The sequence below is a fragment of the Caloenas nicobarica genome, chromosome 2 (assembly GCF_036013445.1).
Source record: "Caloenas nicobarica isolate bCalNic1 chromosome 2, bCalNic1.hap1, whole genome shotgun sequence".
In the NCBI taxonomy this organism is placed as follows: Eukaryota; Metazoa; Chordata; class Aves; order Columbiformes; family Columbidae; genus Caloenas; species Caloenas nicobarica.
The window spans coordinates 66,228,374-66,250,918 of record NC_088246.1 but is presented as its reverse complement, the minus strand read 5'-3'; the positions used below and the strand labels follow the sequence as shown (position 1 = coordinate 66,250,918).

The 22,545-nt window shown below is 35.8% G+C and overlaps 1 protein-coding gene across 3 annotated transcripts in view; it reads right to left on the bottom strand.

Moving 5' to 3' along the window:
* Window positions 1-22,545, bottom strand: part of ATP9B (ATPase phospholipid transporting 9B (putative)) — a 166,264-nt gene that overhangs the window by 102,607 nt on the left and 41,112 nt on the right. For all 3 annotated transcript variants that reach the window (XM_065628827.1, XM_065628828.1, XM_065628829.1), the window contains 2 exons: window positions 19,970-20,028; window positions 12,322-12,373 (listed from right to left, as the gene is read on the bottom strand). In XM_065628827.1, the coding sequence (XP_065484899.1) occupies window positions 12,322-12,373; window positions 19,970-20,028 (111 nt within the window). The remainder of the gene's footprint in view (window positions 1-12,321; window positions 12,374-19,969; window positions 20,029-22,545) is intronic.

Here is a 22,545-nt window from a genome sequence, read left to right as displayed (position 1 = left end):
GCCTGTTCCCCTTTTATCCAGAAAAAAGGACTGCTTTCTGCCAAGTCAGCTTTCAATAGTGATCACAACAGCAAACCTGAAACAATACAATCATCTTCTCCACCTCAAATACTTCAGCAGATTTGACTAAGTAACTTATACTATGAGATACTGATTTTAAACCTGTCTTAAATACGTTATAAACATGAGAGATTAAACATGTAATTAGAAACAATATATAAAAACAACTCTTCGCCCCTACCAAGCTCTTGGACCCATAAAAACCTAGATATTCCAACACGTGTGGAAATCACACATACTTTACCTTTTGAAGGTATTTGAGTCAGCAGTACATAAAACTTCTAAAAATCAGTCTTCTGAAAAACTAAGTATTGTGACTGCTCCGTTTTGAAATGTATGGAAGCATTGCTCCCTCCCTCCCCCATCCACAAAATTAAAAAAAAAAAAAAAAAAAACACACACAATTTTTTACTACTTTTTTTAAATGTACATAACAGAATGTTTTAGGTCAGTGTTAAAAAAAATCTCTTACATTTATAACCTGAATATGAATTGCCAAGAAAAAATAAAATCTATACAAACATCAGGAATTGCTATTCTCTCGGAACTCAGTGATAACTCTTGAACCTGACAATTATTTCACAGCACATAAAGAAACAGGGTTTTTTTAAAATTCTGTGCTGCTTAAACGACAAGTCATGAAGTATTTTAAATATTTACCAAATCATATCTTTTAAAAAAAAAAAATCCATACTGAACATAAGAATTTTCTAAGAGAACATAAATATTTTTTCATAAAGCTACGTATAAAGGAGAATGAATAAAATGAAACTTATAGCATTATACAGTGAGGGCACTCAGATGGTCATTTCCCATAACAATACACAGTCATTCAACATTCATGGACAAAGCTGAACTTTGGGAACATGTCTGACTTATTTCTGATTTTATAATGAAAATTTTGGAATCATCTGAATTAGAAGTTAAGGGTTGATTTAATGGAATTATACTTAGCTTAAAGAGTTTAATCATTTATCGAAAGTGGTGCAAACTTAACATGAGCACATTTAAACTAATTTACAAGTATGTAATATTCATTTAGCCTAATCAGTTGGAGACAGGCATTTATCACTTTAGAGCACGTCCATGCAAGGTGCCGCCCAAGTGCAACTAAACTGATATTTAAACCATTTCAGTTGAAATCTGTGGTGCTTATAAGCTTAGGGAAGTCCTAGGTCTACAATTCCATTTTTTGTGTTCACCTATCCATTTGAGGCCTGTCTAGAACTTACCCTAAGACTGCTTTTCTGTGGAAAAGCAACACCTGCAATACAAGTTATGAAAACCATTTTAAGAACCTGAAGTAAGTACTTTAAAATGTAAACTTTAAAATGTAAGGATTCATTGCTAATTATTAAGAGACTTCTTGTTTATGGTTATTTCAGTAGCTTTTATGGTGTTTTGAAAAAGACGTACAAAAGCTCATCCATGAAGGCTCTGATTTAGGGCCATGATATGCCTGGCCTAGATTTATTAAACAAAGGTATGTACTGAATGTAGGAAAAATCCTACTTACTCAGTGTGTGCTGGACTTACACCTTTATTCAGAACATACATGTACATGTCAAATGCTGCTGGGAATGGTTTATATTTACACGTGCATCAGTGACCACTTTTGCGGGCCTGCCTACTTCTAGAAATCCTGAAGAAAAAGGCTCTGAACGAACATTTTCAACTTAAATACAGGTTGTGCTTTTTAGCAGGAGACTGCAACAGGGCTTTTCTTAGTAGCCTAATAGTGTCCTAAAATAATCAGACAAAAGCAAAATATCCTAACAGTTACACAAGTATGGCCTCATGTTCTTTATTAGGGAATAATACTCTTCAATAATCTGAAACTGGAGAACTGAATCCAAATACCTCAATTCCCTGCAAATCAGATTCTGAAAAAGGCCAGGAAAAATGTAGGTAGAATGGCATCATGAAAAGACAGAGCTTTCTCCCGATTCATAGAATCATTTTGGTTGGAAGAGACCCTCAGGATCATTGAGTCCAACCATAACCTAACTCTAGCACTAAACCATGTCCCTAAGAACCTCATGTAAATGCCTTTTACACACCTCCAGGGATGGTGACTCCACCACTTCCCTGGGCAGCCTGTTCCAATGCCTGACAACCCCTTCCGCGAAGAATTTTTTCCCAATATCCAATCTAAACTTCCTCTGGCGCAACTTGAGGCCATTTCCTCTTGTTTTATCACTTGCTATGTGAGAGAAGAGACCAACCCTCTCCATGCTACAACCTCCTTTCAGGTGGTTGCAGAGAGCGATCAGGTCTCCCCTCAGCCTCCTTTTCTCCAGGCTGAACAGCCCCAGCTCCCTCAGCCGCTCCTCATCAGACTTGTGCTCCAGACCCCTCACCAGCTTCATGACTCTCCTCTGCACTCTCTCTAGTACTTCAATGTCCTTCTTATGATGACAGGCCCAAAACTGAACACAGTATTCAGGGTGGGGCCTACTTGATCATGAAGTCTACTGGCTTTTTTTTAAAAAAAAAAAAAAGGAGAAGGTGGGAAAGCACTTGCTCTCCAGGACTGGCCAGGTTTTTTTACTAACAGCAATATGAAAAATTAAGATGGTTTTCTTGCTGCAAGAAACTAAACTGTCCCACTTGTCTTGTATGCAGAACTTAATTTTCTACTACTCCCAGTTCCAAGCCAGGAAGAAGGATCTAGAGAAAGAAGCTCAAAGTCATGCAATGAAATGGAAGAGAGAGGATTCCAAATTCAGAGGAAAAAGCCCTAAGGAATAACTTATTCTGGATAGCATTTAGAACATGGCAAATGAATGACATAATTATAAAAATAATTCCACACTTTTGTCCTTCACTTTTTCTGCTCTTGCTGTGAGGAATCACTCACAGCAGATGATCTCTTCAACTACACCTATTTAATCAGCATCTTACAAGTGAAGTTATTTTTTAAAAGTATTTCCATTTTTATATTTCACAAGTACATTCAAATCCATTCCACAGAGCTTTAACAGGCAATCCACATACAGTATTTGTTACAAATATCAGTATACACAGTAAAGAATAGTATATAAGAAGCCAATTAACAACACAGAGATTCTGAAAAACTTATTTAACTTTCTCTTGAAGAACATTACAGTTAACAGATTTCTGCTTGCAATTTTTTGCCAAATATCAGCAAGCTTAAAAAAGAGACTTGCCAATAAGCACTAAAGAGAACTAGGTATAATTCAAATATGCCATAGAACACATTTTAATGTTATACTGTGCTGAAGATGCATCAGAGGGAAACAAGTATAATTTAGTTGTATAAAGTGTTTCAAAAAGATGGAGCCAATTTCAAAGTATACTGCTTTGAAATTGGCTCCATCTTTTTGAAACACTCTGTATATAGCAGATGTGCTGGAATATGCAAATTTTACGAGCATATTCAAGACCAAGCACTCCAGTCTTGAAAAGGTATTGTTTTGCCTGCATAAATGCAGGGTTGAATTCCATGCTACATTACAGATATATCATTGAAAAACAACTGTAGAGCATGTGCACTTAAATGAGTCTAAAAAAAAAAAAAATTAAATTACATTTACTTTCTGTAATATGTAACTGATAAGAATTCATGTCAGTTATTCTTAAACAGAGATAATGCTAAACCACCACTACACATCTGAGCTCCTCTCAGTCAAATCCAAATAAATAAAACTATATGTGCCTTCTCTCTCAAGAGCTCTATCCAATGAATTTTTTACAAATGAGAACAACAGCTACAACAGCTAAGGCCTTTCAAGCCTTAGCAAAACTGAATTATTAAATCTGTCTGCCTATATCCTATTACAGCCTACTTATGAATACTTGATTTTATTTTGTATAATTGACAACAGTTGTCAGGAAAGGAAGGTTTTAACGGCAATCAAATTAAGATCAACTGGTATAAGTGTCACAGTGGAGAGTCTGTGTCAAGTGTTGATGAATTAATTGATGGGTCACTGGGAAACAGGCCACAGGGAACTGTGGTGTCATAAATAGCTATATCTTGTCTGGTAATATTACTGGCCTTCCTGCTTTAAGTCAAAAGCATTGAAAGAGATGGGTTACTAGAATACACCCAACAAAAGAAAAATGGACTTTGAGTTCGCACACCTAATAGCAGATAATTTACGAACAACTTAATTTTTAAATCATTTATATCACTTAAGTGACTATGTGCATGAAAATTTTAAACTGATGACAAGACGAATAGCAGCACCGCGATGACATGTTGGAATACAAAGTTTCATTTATCATTATAACAAGATGTTTTCAATTATGATAGCTTTTAAGGAGAATAAAAACCCAAGACACCTGAAACATTTAAGCTGCAGTGCCATCACACAGGATACAATCGAAAAATGTAGTGGCATTTATACAAGACTGATTAAATTAGTTTTAAAGCATTAATTTCTCTTAAGACCATGAAAGAACTGTGTGTACTTGAGATATTTGATCTGAATTAAGAAACCGATGAAGCAATTGATTAATTGGAATTTAAGCCATCAGTCACTGGATCCGTCAACAGATTCATTTACATTCTAAACAATCAGCTGATGGTCTTATAGGATACCATGTATTAATACACAGTCAATATGATACCCCCAAACTCATCACAGTTCCTTATTGACAAGCACACAGATGCTTTTAAACCCAAACTTGATCACATTGCATCTTTTTGAATTGCTATATTGATTCAGTACGCTTTAGGAATTTTTATATTTATTTTTATTAAACACATAATGGAATTCTCTTATATATAGCAAACAATGTTCCAAGTAAAAAAAAACAAAACAAAACAAACAAAAACCACACAAACACACACAAAACACCAAAAAAAACCCAAGCATCTACATTCATGTTCAAATTATCAAATTTTAACGTAGTGTTCGATATTATTTTGAGATCAACAGAAGGATACTCAAAAGCATTAGTTTATATTTTCTTTTTAAAGGGATGTGATGCACCACTTGGCTCCATTATTCTTCTCTTTATGAAGAAACCCAGTGATATAGAAAAAAGATAATGGAAACTATTTACATCTTCAGTTTAATAACCAAATCAAAAACTCTGCCATACAGCATGCTTAGAACACTGAAAAACTTCTCCCTTCACTTTTCATATCAAAAAAATGTTCAGGAGAACCCAGTGCCCTCCTCAGCTGCCTACTCCTCACAAGGCAGGTTGCTCCACATTAGGTTCTCTACCACTGGAAAGAGTCACTAGACTAAAGCAATTGAAGTCTACACAAGCTTCCATCCCAACTCGTGCCAGCCACACACCTCAAGCCCATATCAAAGTCACAATCAGATCAACATGTGAAAGCCAACCTTTCCGTATGAATACATTAAGATTGATTTGAGGATCGTTTCTACATTTTTAGTGAGACAACTCTATAACTACTGCAAAAATCATTCCTCTTTAGACCTGATAATCAGGACTTTAGAGGCCATGCAGAAATTCCTTTTTCATAATAAAGATGAGGACCACCAAGAGACGTTTTCCAGTTGTTTCAAAGAATTATCAAGTTAATATTAACAACTTGCCTAGTAAAGCCTTCAAGTAAGGAAAAAAAAAATCAAACAATCTAACAGAAAGTAAAGATGACAGTATCCCTAAGAAACCATAACACATTCCATCAGTCTTATGAACAGATACTTTACAGGAAACATATTATAAACTGGTTCTACACAAAGAATTCTTGAGCCTAATTTCTGCAAAAGTAATTAATTGTCTTTTCAAAGCCTTTGACAACATATCCACAGTCTATCAGTTATAAACATACATAGTTTGTTTGCCTGGCTTGCCCTGCCTCTGAGATCTGCTTTGATGATTCTCACCTTCAGCTTTCCTAAGCTGTTTCCCAAAATTGGGTGAATTAAGTGGGATTGCAAAATACTCCAGCCAAGCCATCAAATGCCCTGAAGTTCTGGGGAAGTACGTTACAACCAGAGAGTGAGAACAGGCAAACTTAGGTCTAACACAATACACAGCCTCCTTACAGATCAACTTTTTCAAGTCTTACTAGTATTTTTTCTCATACAAAAAAAAAAATTGTAAAATATTTCTGTTACTGATTACTTTACTGCAAATCTAATGAAACACATGCCTTGTGCTAGTCATAAAAGTACACACAGAAAATAAAATAATTAGGGAATGAAATACGTGATCATGTCTTCTAATAAAATTTTACTGAGTAATTTTACATCAATGACAGAGAGAATTAGGAGCCTGCCAAGGCCTCCTCCTTCCACTACATAACACTCATACTATCTGACTATACCTTAAACAAGTAGCTGATCACATTGAATCAGTATTACTCAGTAGCCTAAAGTAGATACCAAAACATTTCAAGCCTGAGTTAAATCAAATGTTAAAAACATAATAGAAGCTGAAGTATAGAAAGAGATTAAAGTAGTTTGGACAGATTGTTGGCAGCTACTCATGCCCTGAAGATAAACTTTTATCTGGCTGTATGTGCAAAACTTAGCTTTAGTCATTTATCACTCTCTATAGCAATAGATTTTCAAAGCATTTTAGTTCCCAGACAGGAAGGTATTATAAGGCTTGTTTTCTAAACATAGAGAATTCCAGAATGTGTGACAAATGTAACTCCTTCAGCCGTATTATTCTGCAGTAGTTGGTTTTATAAAGAGATAAAAAGTGACATCAGTTGCACAACTGAATTCCAAACTGGTATTTTTCCTCTAGTTTGATTTTCAAATATCTGAAGTTCCAGAACAGGTTGGGGCTCCGACAATTAAGCTGTTAGTAGATCACTTAGTCCTAACTGTCTCAAATAAATAGATACTACTTGCGTCACCTTTATTATATTTTTACTTGCAGTGAGTTTGGGGTTTTGTATAAAGACACAAATGTTCTACTAATAATTGCTTTTTCAGATCTACAAAACTAGGCCTTCTAAACAAGTAAAACGTACTTGCCAGCACAATACTCTCTTTCTGTGGAGAAATGCTTAAGGATTCACCCTTTTCAAAGTAAGTCCTTTCTTTAATTAGCAGACTTTGTTTGAGAAAGCACACTCTGGATTAAGGCTTTACGACTTTACACAGAGCTCCTTCCAACAGCAAATCGAGCCACATGAATGACTTAGCCTGTACTTGCATTGCATTGTTTATGCTAGTAAAATGGTTAAAATTTTTGAAAAATATCACATCTGAGGAAGTTATATTGCTACAGAAATGAATTGCTACAAAGCTTCAAAATAAATAAAATAAAAATTACTTTCCGATTTTATTCCCACATTTTACTGATACCATTGTTGTTAAAGTAAAAACTTGAAAACATTAAAACCCTTAAATACAAATTTTAATGTGAGATTGCTCTTCTCAATACAATTCTGAAAAATATAAACATGTTTGCAACTAGTAATTTATGCCTGAGCAAATACACCATTTTTAAGGAGTTTCACAAGTGAAATCCAAGAAACTGATCTATGCAATGGGGGACGTCCAGTGGGACCTTGACAAGCTGGAACAAAGGGCTGACAAGGCCACTTAGGATTTAGCAATATTTCAGTAAGAGAGGTTTCTGATGGTGTAACACAGATCTTGTCTGCATCTGCATAACAGCTTTCCACTAAGGTAGTCAGTTGTTTTTAGCATGATGTCTGCTTAAACCATCTTCTGCAGCCAGCTCAGCATGAACATTTCCTTTAATCTGGTGGAAGGCTGACAAATGGAACAAAGCTTCCAAGTTGCTTGTCATCTCTGCCATAGATAATAGGCAAAACCAAGATTCACCCCTAACCTTCCCCCCACTTCCTTTTAAAAGATATGTAAAGCAAATATATTATTCCAGAGGTTTTGCTCTTAATAATTTTTTTTTTTTGGAAGCCAATGAGGATCTTGTCGAAATCTCTCTTATATGAGGAGACTAACAGCAACAAAGAATTTCACATCTGAGAAGTGATTTCTACCTGCTCCATCTCCCAGGAAGTAATCCTAACTCTAAATTCAAACAGCCATCTAGCTGCTTCCATTCATGAAAGAGAAGAATATCAATGTTACAGACTGTCAAACATGAATATGAAATAAAGACCCACATACATAAGTCTTTAGACTAACTTTGCTAAAAGGCTAGTTAAAAAACCCATAGGAGTCTTAGAAACTAGAGAAACTACATAAATGAACACAATTAGCATCAAGTCATTATATCAGATTATATGAGGGTATCATTCTAGATAAAAGGCAATATACTTGATAAAGTAAAAAAACCCAACCAAACAAAAAAACCCAACCAAACAAAAATCAACAAACCAACCACATCAGTTTTATAAAAATAAGCTTGATTCCCTGAAATTCAGCTTCTGCTATGTAGAGTTTAAAGTATTCTAAAAACCCAACATTCCTAAAAGTTAATTTGGAGGGGTGGGTGGGAAATGCAAGGGGAGAAAAACAAGCACACACTACTGCCTCATTTCTTCAATGGTACCACACTCATATGAAAAGAAGCCAGAATAGTTTTAGGCTGAACTTCGTAAACTACCCATTTATAACTCAAACTGTTTCTTTTTTGACTGAAGCTATAGGATATTGCAGTACTTCAGACTACATTAATATATTGTGTAAATATTGGCGTTCGAAAACAGTACTTTGCCCCAAAAGAAGCTTACAGGGTGGGCTGGATTTTAAGATTTGTTTGAACTCTTCGCTCTATTCTTTATAGTTTATACTAACAAGTTATAGTTAAACTGTTTCATTGCACAGAAGATAAAATAAAATTACATACAGAACATAAATCCATGCAAAAACTAATGTGTTTTACAAAGTACTTAAAGTGCCAACTATAAATTAAACCATAAATCAGTCAAAACTGCAACATTTAGGAAAAAACAATTACAGATGTAAGTGTTCACTTTTCAGTCAAAAAACAATTACTGCCATATGCTTGAAGTTCAGGGGATTTTTTTTTTGGTGTTTTTTGTTTGTTTCTTTGTTTTTGTTTTGAAAGAAGTGCAACACCAATATAACTGCTTAACCTGCTGCATGCCTATAGAAAGTGCATTTTCAATGTTAAAAATCACATTCCATGTGCAGCAGAAATGTATATAAAGTAATTTATATCAGAATTCTGGGAAGATTTCACTCAATTTACTCACTTTACATTACACTCAACATTTACCTAGTAGGTACACAACTCTCAAATTGCTCACAAGCATTATTTTTTAATCAATTACAGAAAGTCTATTATTACAACTGATACACTTTCAAAATAAGTAGGTTTATTTTCTATATAGAAAATTAATGGAGCTTCTTGCAGGAAAAATATAATTATGAGATTCTAAGAAAGCTGACTGAAGTAGATTTACACACTGAAGTAGACTTGTTGAATTTTACTTTCAAAAATGTTTTTCTACACACATTTCTGACATAGCGATTCACCCTGATCCTCTCCTCCCATCTATACCTTGACAAAGAGCTAGTTTAACTTATATTAATTGTGGTCCTTCGAGATTTACTATTCATATATACTCCAGTCAAGACATGGAGGTATCCTGTGCAGATGCATTTCTGGCCTGTATTGTTCATTGACAACCATACCTGTGCTCCATCCTTCAACTAATAGTACTACAGGGAAGGGAGACTACACAGTGTCTTAGAAGCTCACAAACAGAATCCAGGAATTTAGGAATTAACAGGGAGGAAAACATGCTGTGGCGCAGATATGCAAAATATGTAATTTAAGAACTTGTTTTGTTCAGGTAAAGGCCTGAGCTGCAGCTGGGCCAAGAACGCCTTTTAGGAAAGGCACAAGGAAGCAGAACAGCACTAAACACCGATCAGTGGTGGGTGCAGGGAGCCTCGTGCAGACCTTTCCCACTGTGTGCGATTTGACTATGAGCCAAACGCTTTATTCCATAAATATGACAGCCTGGGTGAGCTACAGTGAGCTCTCTCTGCTAAACAGGCTGGCTCTGCGGCAATGATCTTTTACTGCTCACAGATCACTGGATGAGCCCAATTTAAGTTTCATATAAATCATTTAGCTTAAGTAAATGGTTTTAAATAGAATGATAAGGTCGTGTGATTTTTCATATACTGGCTGCTTCATGTTAGTAAGTTAAATTTGCTGAAATCTTAAACTGTATGTTGTAAAGCTCCATTCACATTCACCCAACTTGTATGTACTTAATGAACACAAAGAAGCTACAAACCATCACAACCACGTGCAAGATAAGGCCCATTTTGCACTTTACTGAGAGCAGAATTTTCTCAGGCCAAACAACGCTTTCAACACAAGCATGAAGCTACAGACCATCATGGGCACCTGCACTATAAGGCCTGTTTTGCACTCCGCTGAGCAAAACAGGATTCATTCAGACAAAACAACACCTTCAAGGCAGGCACAAAGCGGTTATGGACTGTAAACAATATCTACAGCTAAACAAACAAGGGGCTGTCTGAGGTCAAGGAAAGTGATCAAATGAGAAGCAAGACGACCCCAGACTCAAATATTACTACTGGACTGAATCATGGTGTGAGGGGCAGGTAAATAGTTTGCAAGAGTATAAAGGTCCAGGGATTTCTATGCTTGGCTGTGACCTCTGCGAAGGCACCCAGCTCAAGCCCACCCTGCTGCTGTACTAGTCCATTAAATTATTTATTTCTGCGAACTTTGATGCCTGAGAGTTTGCTTGGAGAGACCTGAGATCCCATCCTCATTGCCAATGAACTTCAATGCTTGAGAGCTTGCTTCAAGAGACCTGGGACCCAGACTTTGGAGTGAACTGACACCAGGCCCCCCTACCAAGGGAGGTAAGGAGGTTGAGATGAAGAATGATGAAACTTTGAAATCCTAGCCAAACAATATAAAGAATTGGGTGTGCACATATAATCATTTGGCCTTAAATATACATAATCTCTTACCTATTTTCCCTTACCCTCTATGTCTCTTAGATACGAACTGTTGATCAAGTCTGGGCCTAAGTTTGGATCCAGCCACACCTAAACCCCTCTCTGAGGAGTTTACAAAGCAAGGGGGCCCATTCTGAACCTTGTCACTCAATGGGAGGGCCTCCCTCTACCCTTTCACATCTCCTGTCCCATATAAATCATTCTAAAACAACTCTCAGCTGATTCTGCTTGGCAGATTTCCTCCATGCAGTAAGTAACAGAGGGAACCTTGCCATCCAACTCTGTTAAGTCGCACTTTTCTGCAAGTGATCTAAACACTGCTCTGCAGCAAGCAGGACCCTCACTCACTCCTTCCCAACAACTATTAGGAAAGTTTTTCAGATCAGACCAGTGCATCTAATCAGCATTTGAAAGTCATTAGCAAGACACAGTAATTTCTTCTTCTTTTAGCAGATATATAGCTCTAGTATTTTTCTGTAGGCTGTCAAATATTTTTGTCTTCTCTTGCACATCATCTCTGCAAATTTAGCCTTTTATCTGAAATACAGAACTCCAGTGCCACTAATCCAGGCTTTACCAATATCACAGCTATTAGCTTTGTGAAATTTAGTGCTGTCTGACAAATATCAGACAGTTCTTCAGGATCTGAAGAGAAATGGTAACATAAAGGAGGGAAACTCATTTGCGTTATATGGGGGGCATCCAATAGTAATTTCTAAACTTCAATCAAAACAGCTATAATTTACAGGGTTCCTATAAAGGAGATATTTGTTTCTCAAAGATTAACCCTATCACTGTGTGAAGAAAAACAGAGCTAATGAGAAGTACTTTTCTTTCTCTCACTCACAATTTTTTTTTTTGACTGACCAAAAAGGAAGTATTTCTAAGTTTAAAAAAAATCATTTATTTCAGGTTTTTCTATCATTGTAATATTTTTTAAAATGTTATAATCACATACTAGTAGGTTCAGATTTCAGTTCTTTTCAATTTAGTAGCTGACATACAGTCAGATTATATTTGACTGTGTGTTGCAAGATAAAGATTAGCCATAAATAATTTAAAATACTGTCATGTTAAACACGTACAGCCTTTTTAATATAAAAGTGTCTTAATATTTGCTTCATCTAAACATTTTGTTGTAACGATTCATAAAAATCATATATTTAGAGGCACATATCTATAAAGGTCGCACACTCATAGTAAGATTTCTCTTGTTTTACAGTCCAAGCATACCGCATTTCTTACATATGGACCTTCTCCCATTAATCTGAAGGTGGTAGATCTCCTACCATCAATCTATTTGACCACTTCAAATTCGTCACAATGCACACTCAAGTTTTACCACAATCACAAACTTATCATGTAACCAATCTGAATTATTAAAACATACCAGTTTTTTCCGATGTTCGGAGAAACACCATGTCAGATGGGACTCGTTGATTCTGAGGAGAACAGGAAAAAAAAAAGGTATTTTTTTCTAAGAAGGAAAGAGTGAATTCCAATCAAATGTCCAGTAAGATCTGTCACCCAAAGGTCACCCTTGGATTGAAACTCAATTAAAATAGGATTTCTCACAGCACTTTACATTCAACATTTGCAATTCAGAAATCAATATTTTAGAAAAATTATACAATAAGCAGACAACAGCTAATCCTTTCAGATGTTCTTTATAAGTGAATTATAAATACCTGAAGAACTACAACAGATTTACATTTTCTTGACTGAAAACAGTAGTTCAAGAATATAAATATCTAATTGAAACATCTCAAATAGCTTCACAGAGCAAAACCCTGACACTTAGCATACATAATAGAAAAAACCACACAAATTTAAAACATGTGTCTTGGTGTGCAAGTTGCAAACATTATGTATACCAAGTATTCTCCTCTCTCCCAACACACACAAACATTCACAGAGAAAACAGCAAGTCAGGGAACTGCATTATCCTAGTTCACATATCTATAAACCTTTCCTTTCCAAAGACAAAAATTAATAGAATTTCTTCCTCCATACCTAAGGCATAGAGCCATATGCAGAGTCAGGTACATCTGCACACCTGTTCTGCCAATTCCCTTTCAAGCACAGAACTATCTGTATCAAATCATGTGTTCAATTTTTTGTTGACCACAGAAAAGGCAATCTAAGCTTTTGCAGATTAAACAAAATGAACAATCCCACTCTCCCACCCACACCCTGTCTGCTACATGACTACCTGAATCCTTGGTTCTCCCACCACTTGTTCACAAGGCATCTGCCAGCACCAGTTATACCTTGCCAACAGAATGTTTAAGAATAAAAAACTGAGGGAAGTAAAAATAACCAACATGTCAAAACCTGAAAGAGATACAGGACTGGAAAAAAGGCAGCAGACTAAGCCGACAGGGACCAGAGTGAACAGTGGACAGAGCAATGAGAAAAGACACCGTAATGAATTGCAGTTTCTTCCATCACAACTTACGTCCAGTATGACATGTTGTACTGTTTGATACTGAAGCTAAACACAAAGATTCATTTGCAGACTACCTTTAATCAATTAAGAAATCTCAGTGGATTATTAGCAATGGCTTTACTAGTTTCATGCTAAAAATATTTCTCAGTTTACTTGTTAAGAGGATATAACATAGATATTTTTCACATAGAAAGTACCTCCATTAGAGAATAAATTTCAGGTTTTCCTGTTATACTTGGTTGATGTTTCTGTGAAAGGCAGTGAATAGCTAAGGCTCATCTTCTATTTTTTAAGAGCTCAGCTGTCTGAGGGGAAAAGAAAATAAATGTGGCATACACAAACTTCACGCATTTCAGCCTTATAACCTGGCTGAATTTACTCAACACAAAAAGTTAAGAAGCATGTCAGTATATGAGCATTTCAGAGCTACACACTTCCCATTTCACACTTCAGTTATAATCAAACTGCAAAATTAATACAGAAATAATAATTCAACTGTGGCTCTATTTTGTGCATAAACTACCAGCTCTAGAAAACTGATTAGTTACTTTATACAGAAGAAACAACAATGAAGATGGGGTTGAGCTATTCTGAAAACTTCAAGACATCAAGCAACAGAACATCTCACATACTGAACGTGGTATAGAACCTCGCCTGTAAATTTTATAAGGGTAATCCCAGTCATAATACTTTGATCCACCATACCAAAGTGGAAGACACAAATTCTATGGGTTATTATAAAGATGTAACTATCAAAGAAAAATGTAATGGGATCAAAATGATCTTTACATGAAATTCAAGTGCGTTCAGCATGTAGCAGCTCTGAATGTACTTATTTAACAGTAAGCTAAGCAATAGTCCAGACGACAGCAAACACATTCAAAAACCTCCTAGAAGAATCAACACAAACACAGAGGGGTATTTTTGTTCATTTGAGTCAAGGCAGTCTGCCATCTCGACATTTAAGGACACAACACTGCTACAAACAGAAAGAAACCTAGCATTCTCAGGCTGGTTTGATTTGAAACCAGACATGTAGTTTCTCATTTTTAACCCTCCACCTTTTACATTTTTGAAGACAGCACTTCCACTTCATCACTGCATGTCAAACAACAACAACAAAAAAATCTTAGAAGTACATACGCTCATAGTCCCCTCCAATAAAACAGCTAAAAATATATCCATCAGATTAAACACTGCTTTGTATGACAGACACCTAACCTGTGGGACCTTCAAACTAGTATGCCTAACTATCCATAAAAATCAGTTCAGAGAGTGAAAAATTTCACATTGTCTCATTCATAATGGAGAATGTGTATTTACACCAGACAACAATATTGAAGAAGCTGATGCTTTTTCCCCACATATAATGCCATACTCTAACATTTGTCTTAGTTCTTGAGAAGCAACACTCATATAGCAATATTATATCTGACCACAAAACATCCAGGATACTGAAGGCAAACTTTTCCATTATTCCAAACTTTTCCTTTACTTCCCCAGACCAACATGCACCCACAACAGTGCCATTTAGAATAGTGTGATCTGAACAGATCTGCCAGAGCCGACTGCCAGATTCCGAGTTCTATGGGCTCAGCTTTCAAAATAAGATGATGTAAGCTCTCCAAATCTCTGGGAGGCAGGCATCTGTCGTCCATTCTCTATAACCTACTCTCAAGGACTCAGATTCAGAAGTGGGACTGGAAGCAACTGCAGCTGTGTTCTCTGCTGATGGGAAGTTCAATACAGAGGTGTCATGAAGGGCTACAGAGATGGTACTATATCAAGTAAACAAGACACTTGAAAAACAAGCAAGTTTGGAAACACTGGAAAAAATATGCATGTTCTGGTTTACCTAAAAATCCTATGTGGTTAGCAAAAACCCCTATGCATACCTTAACATTATGCATTTTCATGCATGGATACTTCCTGATTTGCACCAATTGTTGTTTATCTATAAAAGCACAAAGAGTTAAAAATTAATGTGCCTGTCTGTCAACAGTAGTCACCTTCAAAGGGGCTGCTCACCTATAGCAACTATAGCTAGTACAGCATTTTTTGGAATCTTGTCTTATAAAAGAAAACAATTAAACATGTAGTGAAATTTATTATCCATGATTCAACCGGAAATTTTCTATTCAGGTTTAGAAAAAATTGCAGTAAAAACATTAACCTTAATATATATATATTATTATGCACCTATTAGAGGAAAGAAAAAAGAGGAAGAGAAAAGTGCGGCTTCAAAATTAAATAAATCTATCCTTAAATGACAATAGCAATTAAACAGATATCCAGTCTTCATATAGATTAGCCATACATTTTTGCAGCTTCCCTGCCAGCTCTGACATAAATCCATTACATAAGTTTCAGGTTACTGGCTTCATGCCTACAAACTTTCAATTACTTGTAAACAAGCAAAAACACTTGACCAACAGCCAAAAATTTTGCAAAAATAGCAGTCAAGCCATCTAGTACTGCATTAAATAGAAGTTCTAATAACAATCCAAATGAGGCATCAGGTTTTTAGAAACGATTGCCAGCTCCCATGGAGAATGCATGTTTCACATTCGGAAAGTTAAACATTTACTTGGTACTTGCTATCCAACATTCAAGTCTTTAGGTCTGACAAAACTGAGTAAAATATCTCAAGCTGGAAAGGACCCACAAGGATCATCAAGTCCAATTCCCTGCTCCTCGCAGGACTACCTAAAAATAAACTGATGAAGAGTGTCATCCAGATGCTTCTTGAACTCTGACAGACTCGGTGCTGTGACCACTTCCCTGGGGAGCCTGTTCCAGTGACTGACCACCTTAGTGAAGAACCTTTTCCTAATGTCCAGCCTGTATTTCCCCTGATACAGCTTCATTCCACTCCCTTGTGTCCTGTCACTGGTCACCAGAGAGGGGATATCAGCACCTACCCGCCCTGTTCCCCTTGACGAAGTGGCAGACTGCAATCAAATTAGTTATGTCATCATTTTCACATTTTAACAGAAAAGCATCTTGATTTGATGTCTTTTTAATGTGTTCTCTGTTTGTATTGCTTTCCTGTAAAACAACATAAGCTCTTCTGCATTAACATATCTGAATGTATCCTTCCATGTAGGGAAGGCTAGAGACTGTTGTCTTTACTTTCTCCCTCATGAAAAAAAAAAGAAGCCAAAAAGACAGCAGTATTTAAGATTGACATCTCATTTTTCATCAGGATTTCCATATATTGGAAGTGGGCAGAAAGGTACTGCAGAAGTATTAGATATCAAAAAACATTGTCACTTTTACTTCTAACACTGGAGAGCAAAGATCCCCCTCCAAAGACATACTTAGTCACTAAAAAAGAGTGACAATGCAGAAACAGATGGCAAGCATGCTACAAAAATCTTTAACACCTCATTATGGAGAAAATTAAGTTCTGTTGTACAATGTCACAGACAAACGGCAGCGATATGTCAATCATGTTAGCCCTCTCATGTCATATTTATCAAAGTGGAACAAGTTAAAATGACAACACATACAACTTCAAGCATTCAGAAACCCATGAAGAAACTATGTAATCTCAATTACCATGGAGATGAAGCTAGAAATCTTTACTGATATATACTGAAATTTGAATAAGTCATGAAAATGACTTGAATACATTGTTTTGCTTAAGTCTGGGCAGAATTAGAGCTTCAGGAAAGGAGAGCTGCTATTTCTCTCAGTGTTTATCTATGCCACAGACTTAAAGATTCATTCATAGAGATCTAACTAAGGCAAGACAACACTCAACACGAGGTAAATGCTTCCCCAGCTTCTGGGATCTCACGGTGAACTCCATGACACCCAAGAATACCAGCCAGATTGGAAAACAACACACAAACTCACCTATACTTCTCTGCAACATAGGCTACAATATTCACTTGAAAAATACCAGTTCTAATAGCCTTGAAATTACTTTTTTTTCATGCTATTATAATGAAATTGTTATTTACATAAGCTGTTTCAGCTCCCTTCCAATTCCCCTACAACTGCCCATAGCTACAGACCCTCAGAATTTTGCATTTACTGTCCTTTCTTCTCCAAGGTACTTTTCTCATTGACTAAAATATTCCTGCTTGCTTCTGAGTTATAAACAGAAGAGGGACTTCCCACTTGTTTTCTTGCATCCTCATGCTGTGCAATGCTGCATGCTAGCATTAACTGCAATCTTTACAAATACTGGATTAATTTCACTTGACACCTGAGATTAAGAAAAAACAATTATGTCTCTTTACAGCTCCAAGAGAAGCTCTCAGTTTTCAGATAAGGCATTACTGTCCACGTTTTAAAATATTATGTATTATTAAATGTTATTAACTACACGTTGTTAACTGAATGTGTTATAAAATTTTACGCCCTCTGCACATCTCCAAAATGTATTCTAAACTGTCAATAAGCTACACGTCAACAAGCTACGGTGTCTAAATAACAATATCTGAACTCATCAACCCATCTCTTCAATTGTGTTTTTTAGGAACACTGTGCACACCTGTGCTCCCATTGTAAACTGAAAATATATCTTAACACAAACCAAGTAGAACATCTAGGAAGTAGCCTGTCTGCTTGAGGCAGGAGACTGTTTTCCAGCTAACATGAACAAATGTCTTCTAGCTTTTAAAAACAGGCAATATTTTCTTCTGTTCAGGCCTCTTCATGCCCTAGTATTAGCACATTACAAATTTTTCAGTTGAAACAACAGATATATTACTTCGAACTAAACTGTTTTAAACACAGTGCAGTCGCTTAGAGCTGCTTTGAAATTAATCAAGCCTATTTAAAAAAAAGGAAAATAATTGGAGGATATTCAAGGCTTAAATATAGAAAAGCCTTTCACTTAAGTTGTTAGTATTTGTGATGCAATCACTAGTTAACATATGGATCTTTAGCTCAAATGAGTCATTAATTTCACTGCAGAAATGCTGTTGATGCATCTTCCAGTCAAATACAATGTTAACTTGTTCCTTTGCCATTAGAGTGAGCAATTGAACATTTCACTCCTGACTGGTTCTTTGGCTTAACAGTCATACTCTGAAATTGAAAACTGCTTGCTCCAACAAAATACACTTTTCAATAGAACCAGAAAACATTTAATTTCATTAGTCTGAAGGCATTTCCAGCTACGCTAAAAGAAAGCTCTGGTGGCGCAGGAGGGAGCTTGAAGCTGGAATACACCATTCAAACAATTATGTGCATCTTACTGAAATACCCAAGTAAAATCTTCATCAAAAGCACTCTAGTCATTATTTCCCTAAATCTTTAAACATTACTTTTTGTCATTAGAGACTTCAGGTACTCACAATATATGATCTAATAACATTAGTGCTAATCTTGTCTACACTAGTATATGCTGCTCAGACAGGCCCAAAAAGATATCGGGTACAGATAGCAGACAAAAGATAGAAAGAAAAAAGCAAGAAATAGTACAAACTACATGAAAATAGATATATCTTAAACTGAGAGCAAGAAACCAAATGAGAATCATCTGTATTGTTCTTTATTTGGACTATAGAAGAAACAGAAAGGAAGGAAACTTTAGTTTTCCAAAACAAATAGAAGAACAGTTTCTTATATAGGGTTGAAAAAAGAAAGTAATCTCTATCCAGTAACAATTTATGAGTTCTCCAAGTAAAAGGAGTAGTTGCTAACAAGAATACAAAAAAAAAGTATCAGGAGGGCATATTTGCTGAAGGATTTTCTTTTATTAGAAAAACATTTAGTCCACTAAGTAGGAACAAAACCACTGAGAAGCTTAGAAAAGTCTAGTCACTGAGTCCAACTAAAGATTCTTCTGCCAAGCTGGCCATACAACACTTCAAAAAAAGCTGTAGATACAAGCCTCCGTTTGAGGTGCCTCATTCCAGCATCTCCAAGGATCAGTTCTCTGATACAAAGCATGATGAGAATCACTTGCTGGCACCCACAAAGTGATTCACCTTTCCAGAATGAATTTAAGTAAAATAGTTTGCTCTGACAAGAAGATCATGTTGACTTCCAAGGTCACAATAACTTCTTAACACCCCAGAAAGCCAGCTGAAATAAGCAACGCTGTCTTTATTATAATATTAACATAGACAGGAAAAAGTTCACAGCTCTCACTCACCATTTGCAATCAAACTGTAAAGGTTATTCTCCTTTTAAACATACATAAACTTCTGTATTATTTAGTTATATATAATATTATATAATATAATATATTTATATAAAAATAAAACTTATCCTTGAAGGTTTCAGACATAGAAAAACACTGATTTGAGCAACGGAAGGAAGATATCAATAATTAGACAGCTTAGAACATTCATGAAAGCACAAGCCAGAGAATTTAATTCAGTAACTGTATTTCCTTCACTAGATAAATTTAAGCATATACCAACTTATAAAATACAAATGTTTACGTTCAATTAAGCTTATAATTAATCCAAAAAATAGACTTCCTTGAAGATTCTCAAATAAGACTTGAACTAAAATAGTAGCTAGTTAGTACTTCACAGATAAGCACCTCAACATACTTTTCTTCAGAAGATAATTAGCATGTTAATAATCTTTAGTCTCTAAAATATATTTAAAAAGTATCAACCTTTTCCACTATGATGAGGTCTCCAACTTGTATGTCTGAACTCTTAACTTGCACTTTACCTTAAAAAAAAGAAGAAATGTAATCAACTTAGGCAGACATTAATAAAGAGTCACAAGAATATAAATCCAAGAATGCAAGTTAAAGATGTTATTGTTTGGTGAAAATGTTACAATTTATACAAAATGGATCTCTGATGAACACATTCATAAATAGATTTCATCTGTTTGAATAAATCATTCACTGGTTTAAAAAGTCTACAGTTTTATAACCAGTTAGCTACTGTAGAAGTATCAGAGAAAAAAAAAAAATGTACAGGAGATGCTCAGGTCTCATCCATAGTATCAATAACGAAGTTTTTAAATTGGAAAAAGGAGTCTTTTACATCTGCTACCAGACAGTGCTGCTATTTCTGACAAGTCAAGAGTTGTCAGGCTTACAGTCATGGAGCATTCTCACACATATGAGTTGTTTGTCACAGCCCTGTTACCAACAGGTAGCTCTGCTGGGCCACTGAGTTACTCGTGTCATTGGTACTGTCTGACACTTGCTGGCAATTATAGCGGAAATGATATCTCTCGAGTCAGAAGAAATGCCTGAAGATTTCATTTTAGAAAAGTAAAATATCAAAAGCTGAAATAGAAGGTTTTCATTCTCTAGAGCTGCCCATTCAGTAACTGCTGTGAACAACTCATTCAAAACTATACACAGCACATGTACAAATTTAATTTCTGTATGTTCTGTAGTGTTTTAATATTTGTAAGACTGTTAAGATTTAACATTCTTATTTGATGGACTGAAAAACTGAGACAGAGAGGTTAAGCTACTGCTCAAAATGAGTTATTGTTTATCTCACTAGAATTCAAGAGTCCCAGGTCCTTGCTACAACCCTAGAAACATTTGCTTCCTTGGGTTAAAAACGACAACAAAAACCCCTTGTAGACAAACAAGTCATGATGACATAGAAATATCCCCTTCCAAGATATAACAGGTGACAAATTCAGAACCTGTTAACTCAGGATATAAACACAAACATATTTACACAGCCTGAGAAGCTGAAACACACATCTCTACAAAATATCTTTTCCCATCAGAAACGCTATCATGATTCCAAGTAGCAGGTATCTGATCAGCAGATATCAGATGACAAGTATGTCAAAACATGCTAAGGTGTTAGGGTTCTAAATAAAAATCAGACTGAAGCGAACTGGAATAGGAGACCAACAAAAGCATAGGATGAGCAGCAATTGGTTTGGAGTTTAATCAAAAGTATTATGAACAGAAGATCTGTCAATGTGCATTCTATCATCTCTCAAAGTATAAAACAAAAACTAAGATGGGTTCCAAATCCATGAGACCTCCTCATCATAACTTCAGGTAGTTAACCTCAAACACTCCTTATACCTACTTATATGTGTATTTACTCTAAGGTAGTTAAGACTCATATTATGAGTAATTATTTTCAGTACTTGCTCTTTAAAATTGCATTTCATGCAAAAGTAACGGTTGTTTTATATTTAATTCAGTCAACAATGTGTTCCTATAGCTAATTTTTAAATACATTTTCCATGACATTAGCACTTCTAAAAAGTATGATGTCAGAGGAAAATCAGAACTTTTTTTTGGCCTGTCTGCAAAGTTATTTCTGAAAGTCAGGCTTTGTTATTGATAATGATCTTTCACACCAGTTCAATTTTTCACCCTCCCAGCTCCAAATTTTATCTTCAGTCTGACTCCTAACTCTGCCATAACACATTAGTGAGGGCAAAGGGAGTAGCAGAACACCAAGGTACAAGAAGCTGTAGCAAGAAACATTAGCAGTTCTCTACAGGAGTTTCAAGATACCTATGGAAATAAAGTTAGTGTCAATCTCTCAAGAACTTTTTTTTTTTCCATCTAAAGTAACTAATACTAAAGCTGAACCACTAAAAGAACAGTGTGATACCAAATCAACACAGTCTGCCTAACTGCATGAGCCTGTGAATCCTCTTCATAAATTCTCAAGTTTTGACTAGAAGTGAATAGTATATACCAGAAAAACATCATAAGGTTTACTTTGCTTTCCAAGTCTGCTAGCTTTACCAAAAGGACAGCGTTTCCTATTTTGTTTTCAGTTCCCCCATTAGCAATTTCATTCGTTTATCAGTGTGATAATCAAGTCAATCAACTGATTATAGTAGTAACAGCCATAAAAATACTAGTACCAGCTGTGTTAAGTCTCAGATCTATGCCACCTACTCAGTCATATACAACTGAAACCACTGAGAGATACTAATCAAGTGCAACTACTAGCTATTTTACCAACTTAAACAACTGAATTTTCCACAGTCCTGTTCTAACGGCATCTATAGTAAAGATCAAACAACACTAAGCCTCAGAGGACAAGAGAAGGTAGAACATAGATTTGCAACACGATGTAGGGCAGACAAAAAGCAACAACTCCTGGTGCCGAGTATACCAACAGGAGCCCACACTGTACCTTTGCTTGTACTCAGTGTAGCAATCCTGGAAATTTCACATTGGGAACTGAAGTTTCCTTTTCAGACTGTTTTCTAATTGGCGTAATCTAACACTGCAGA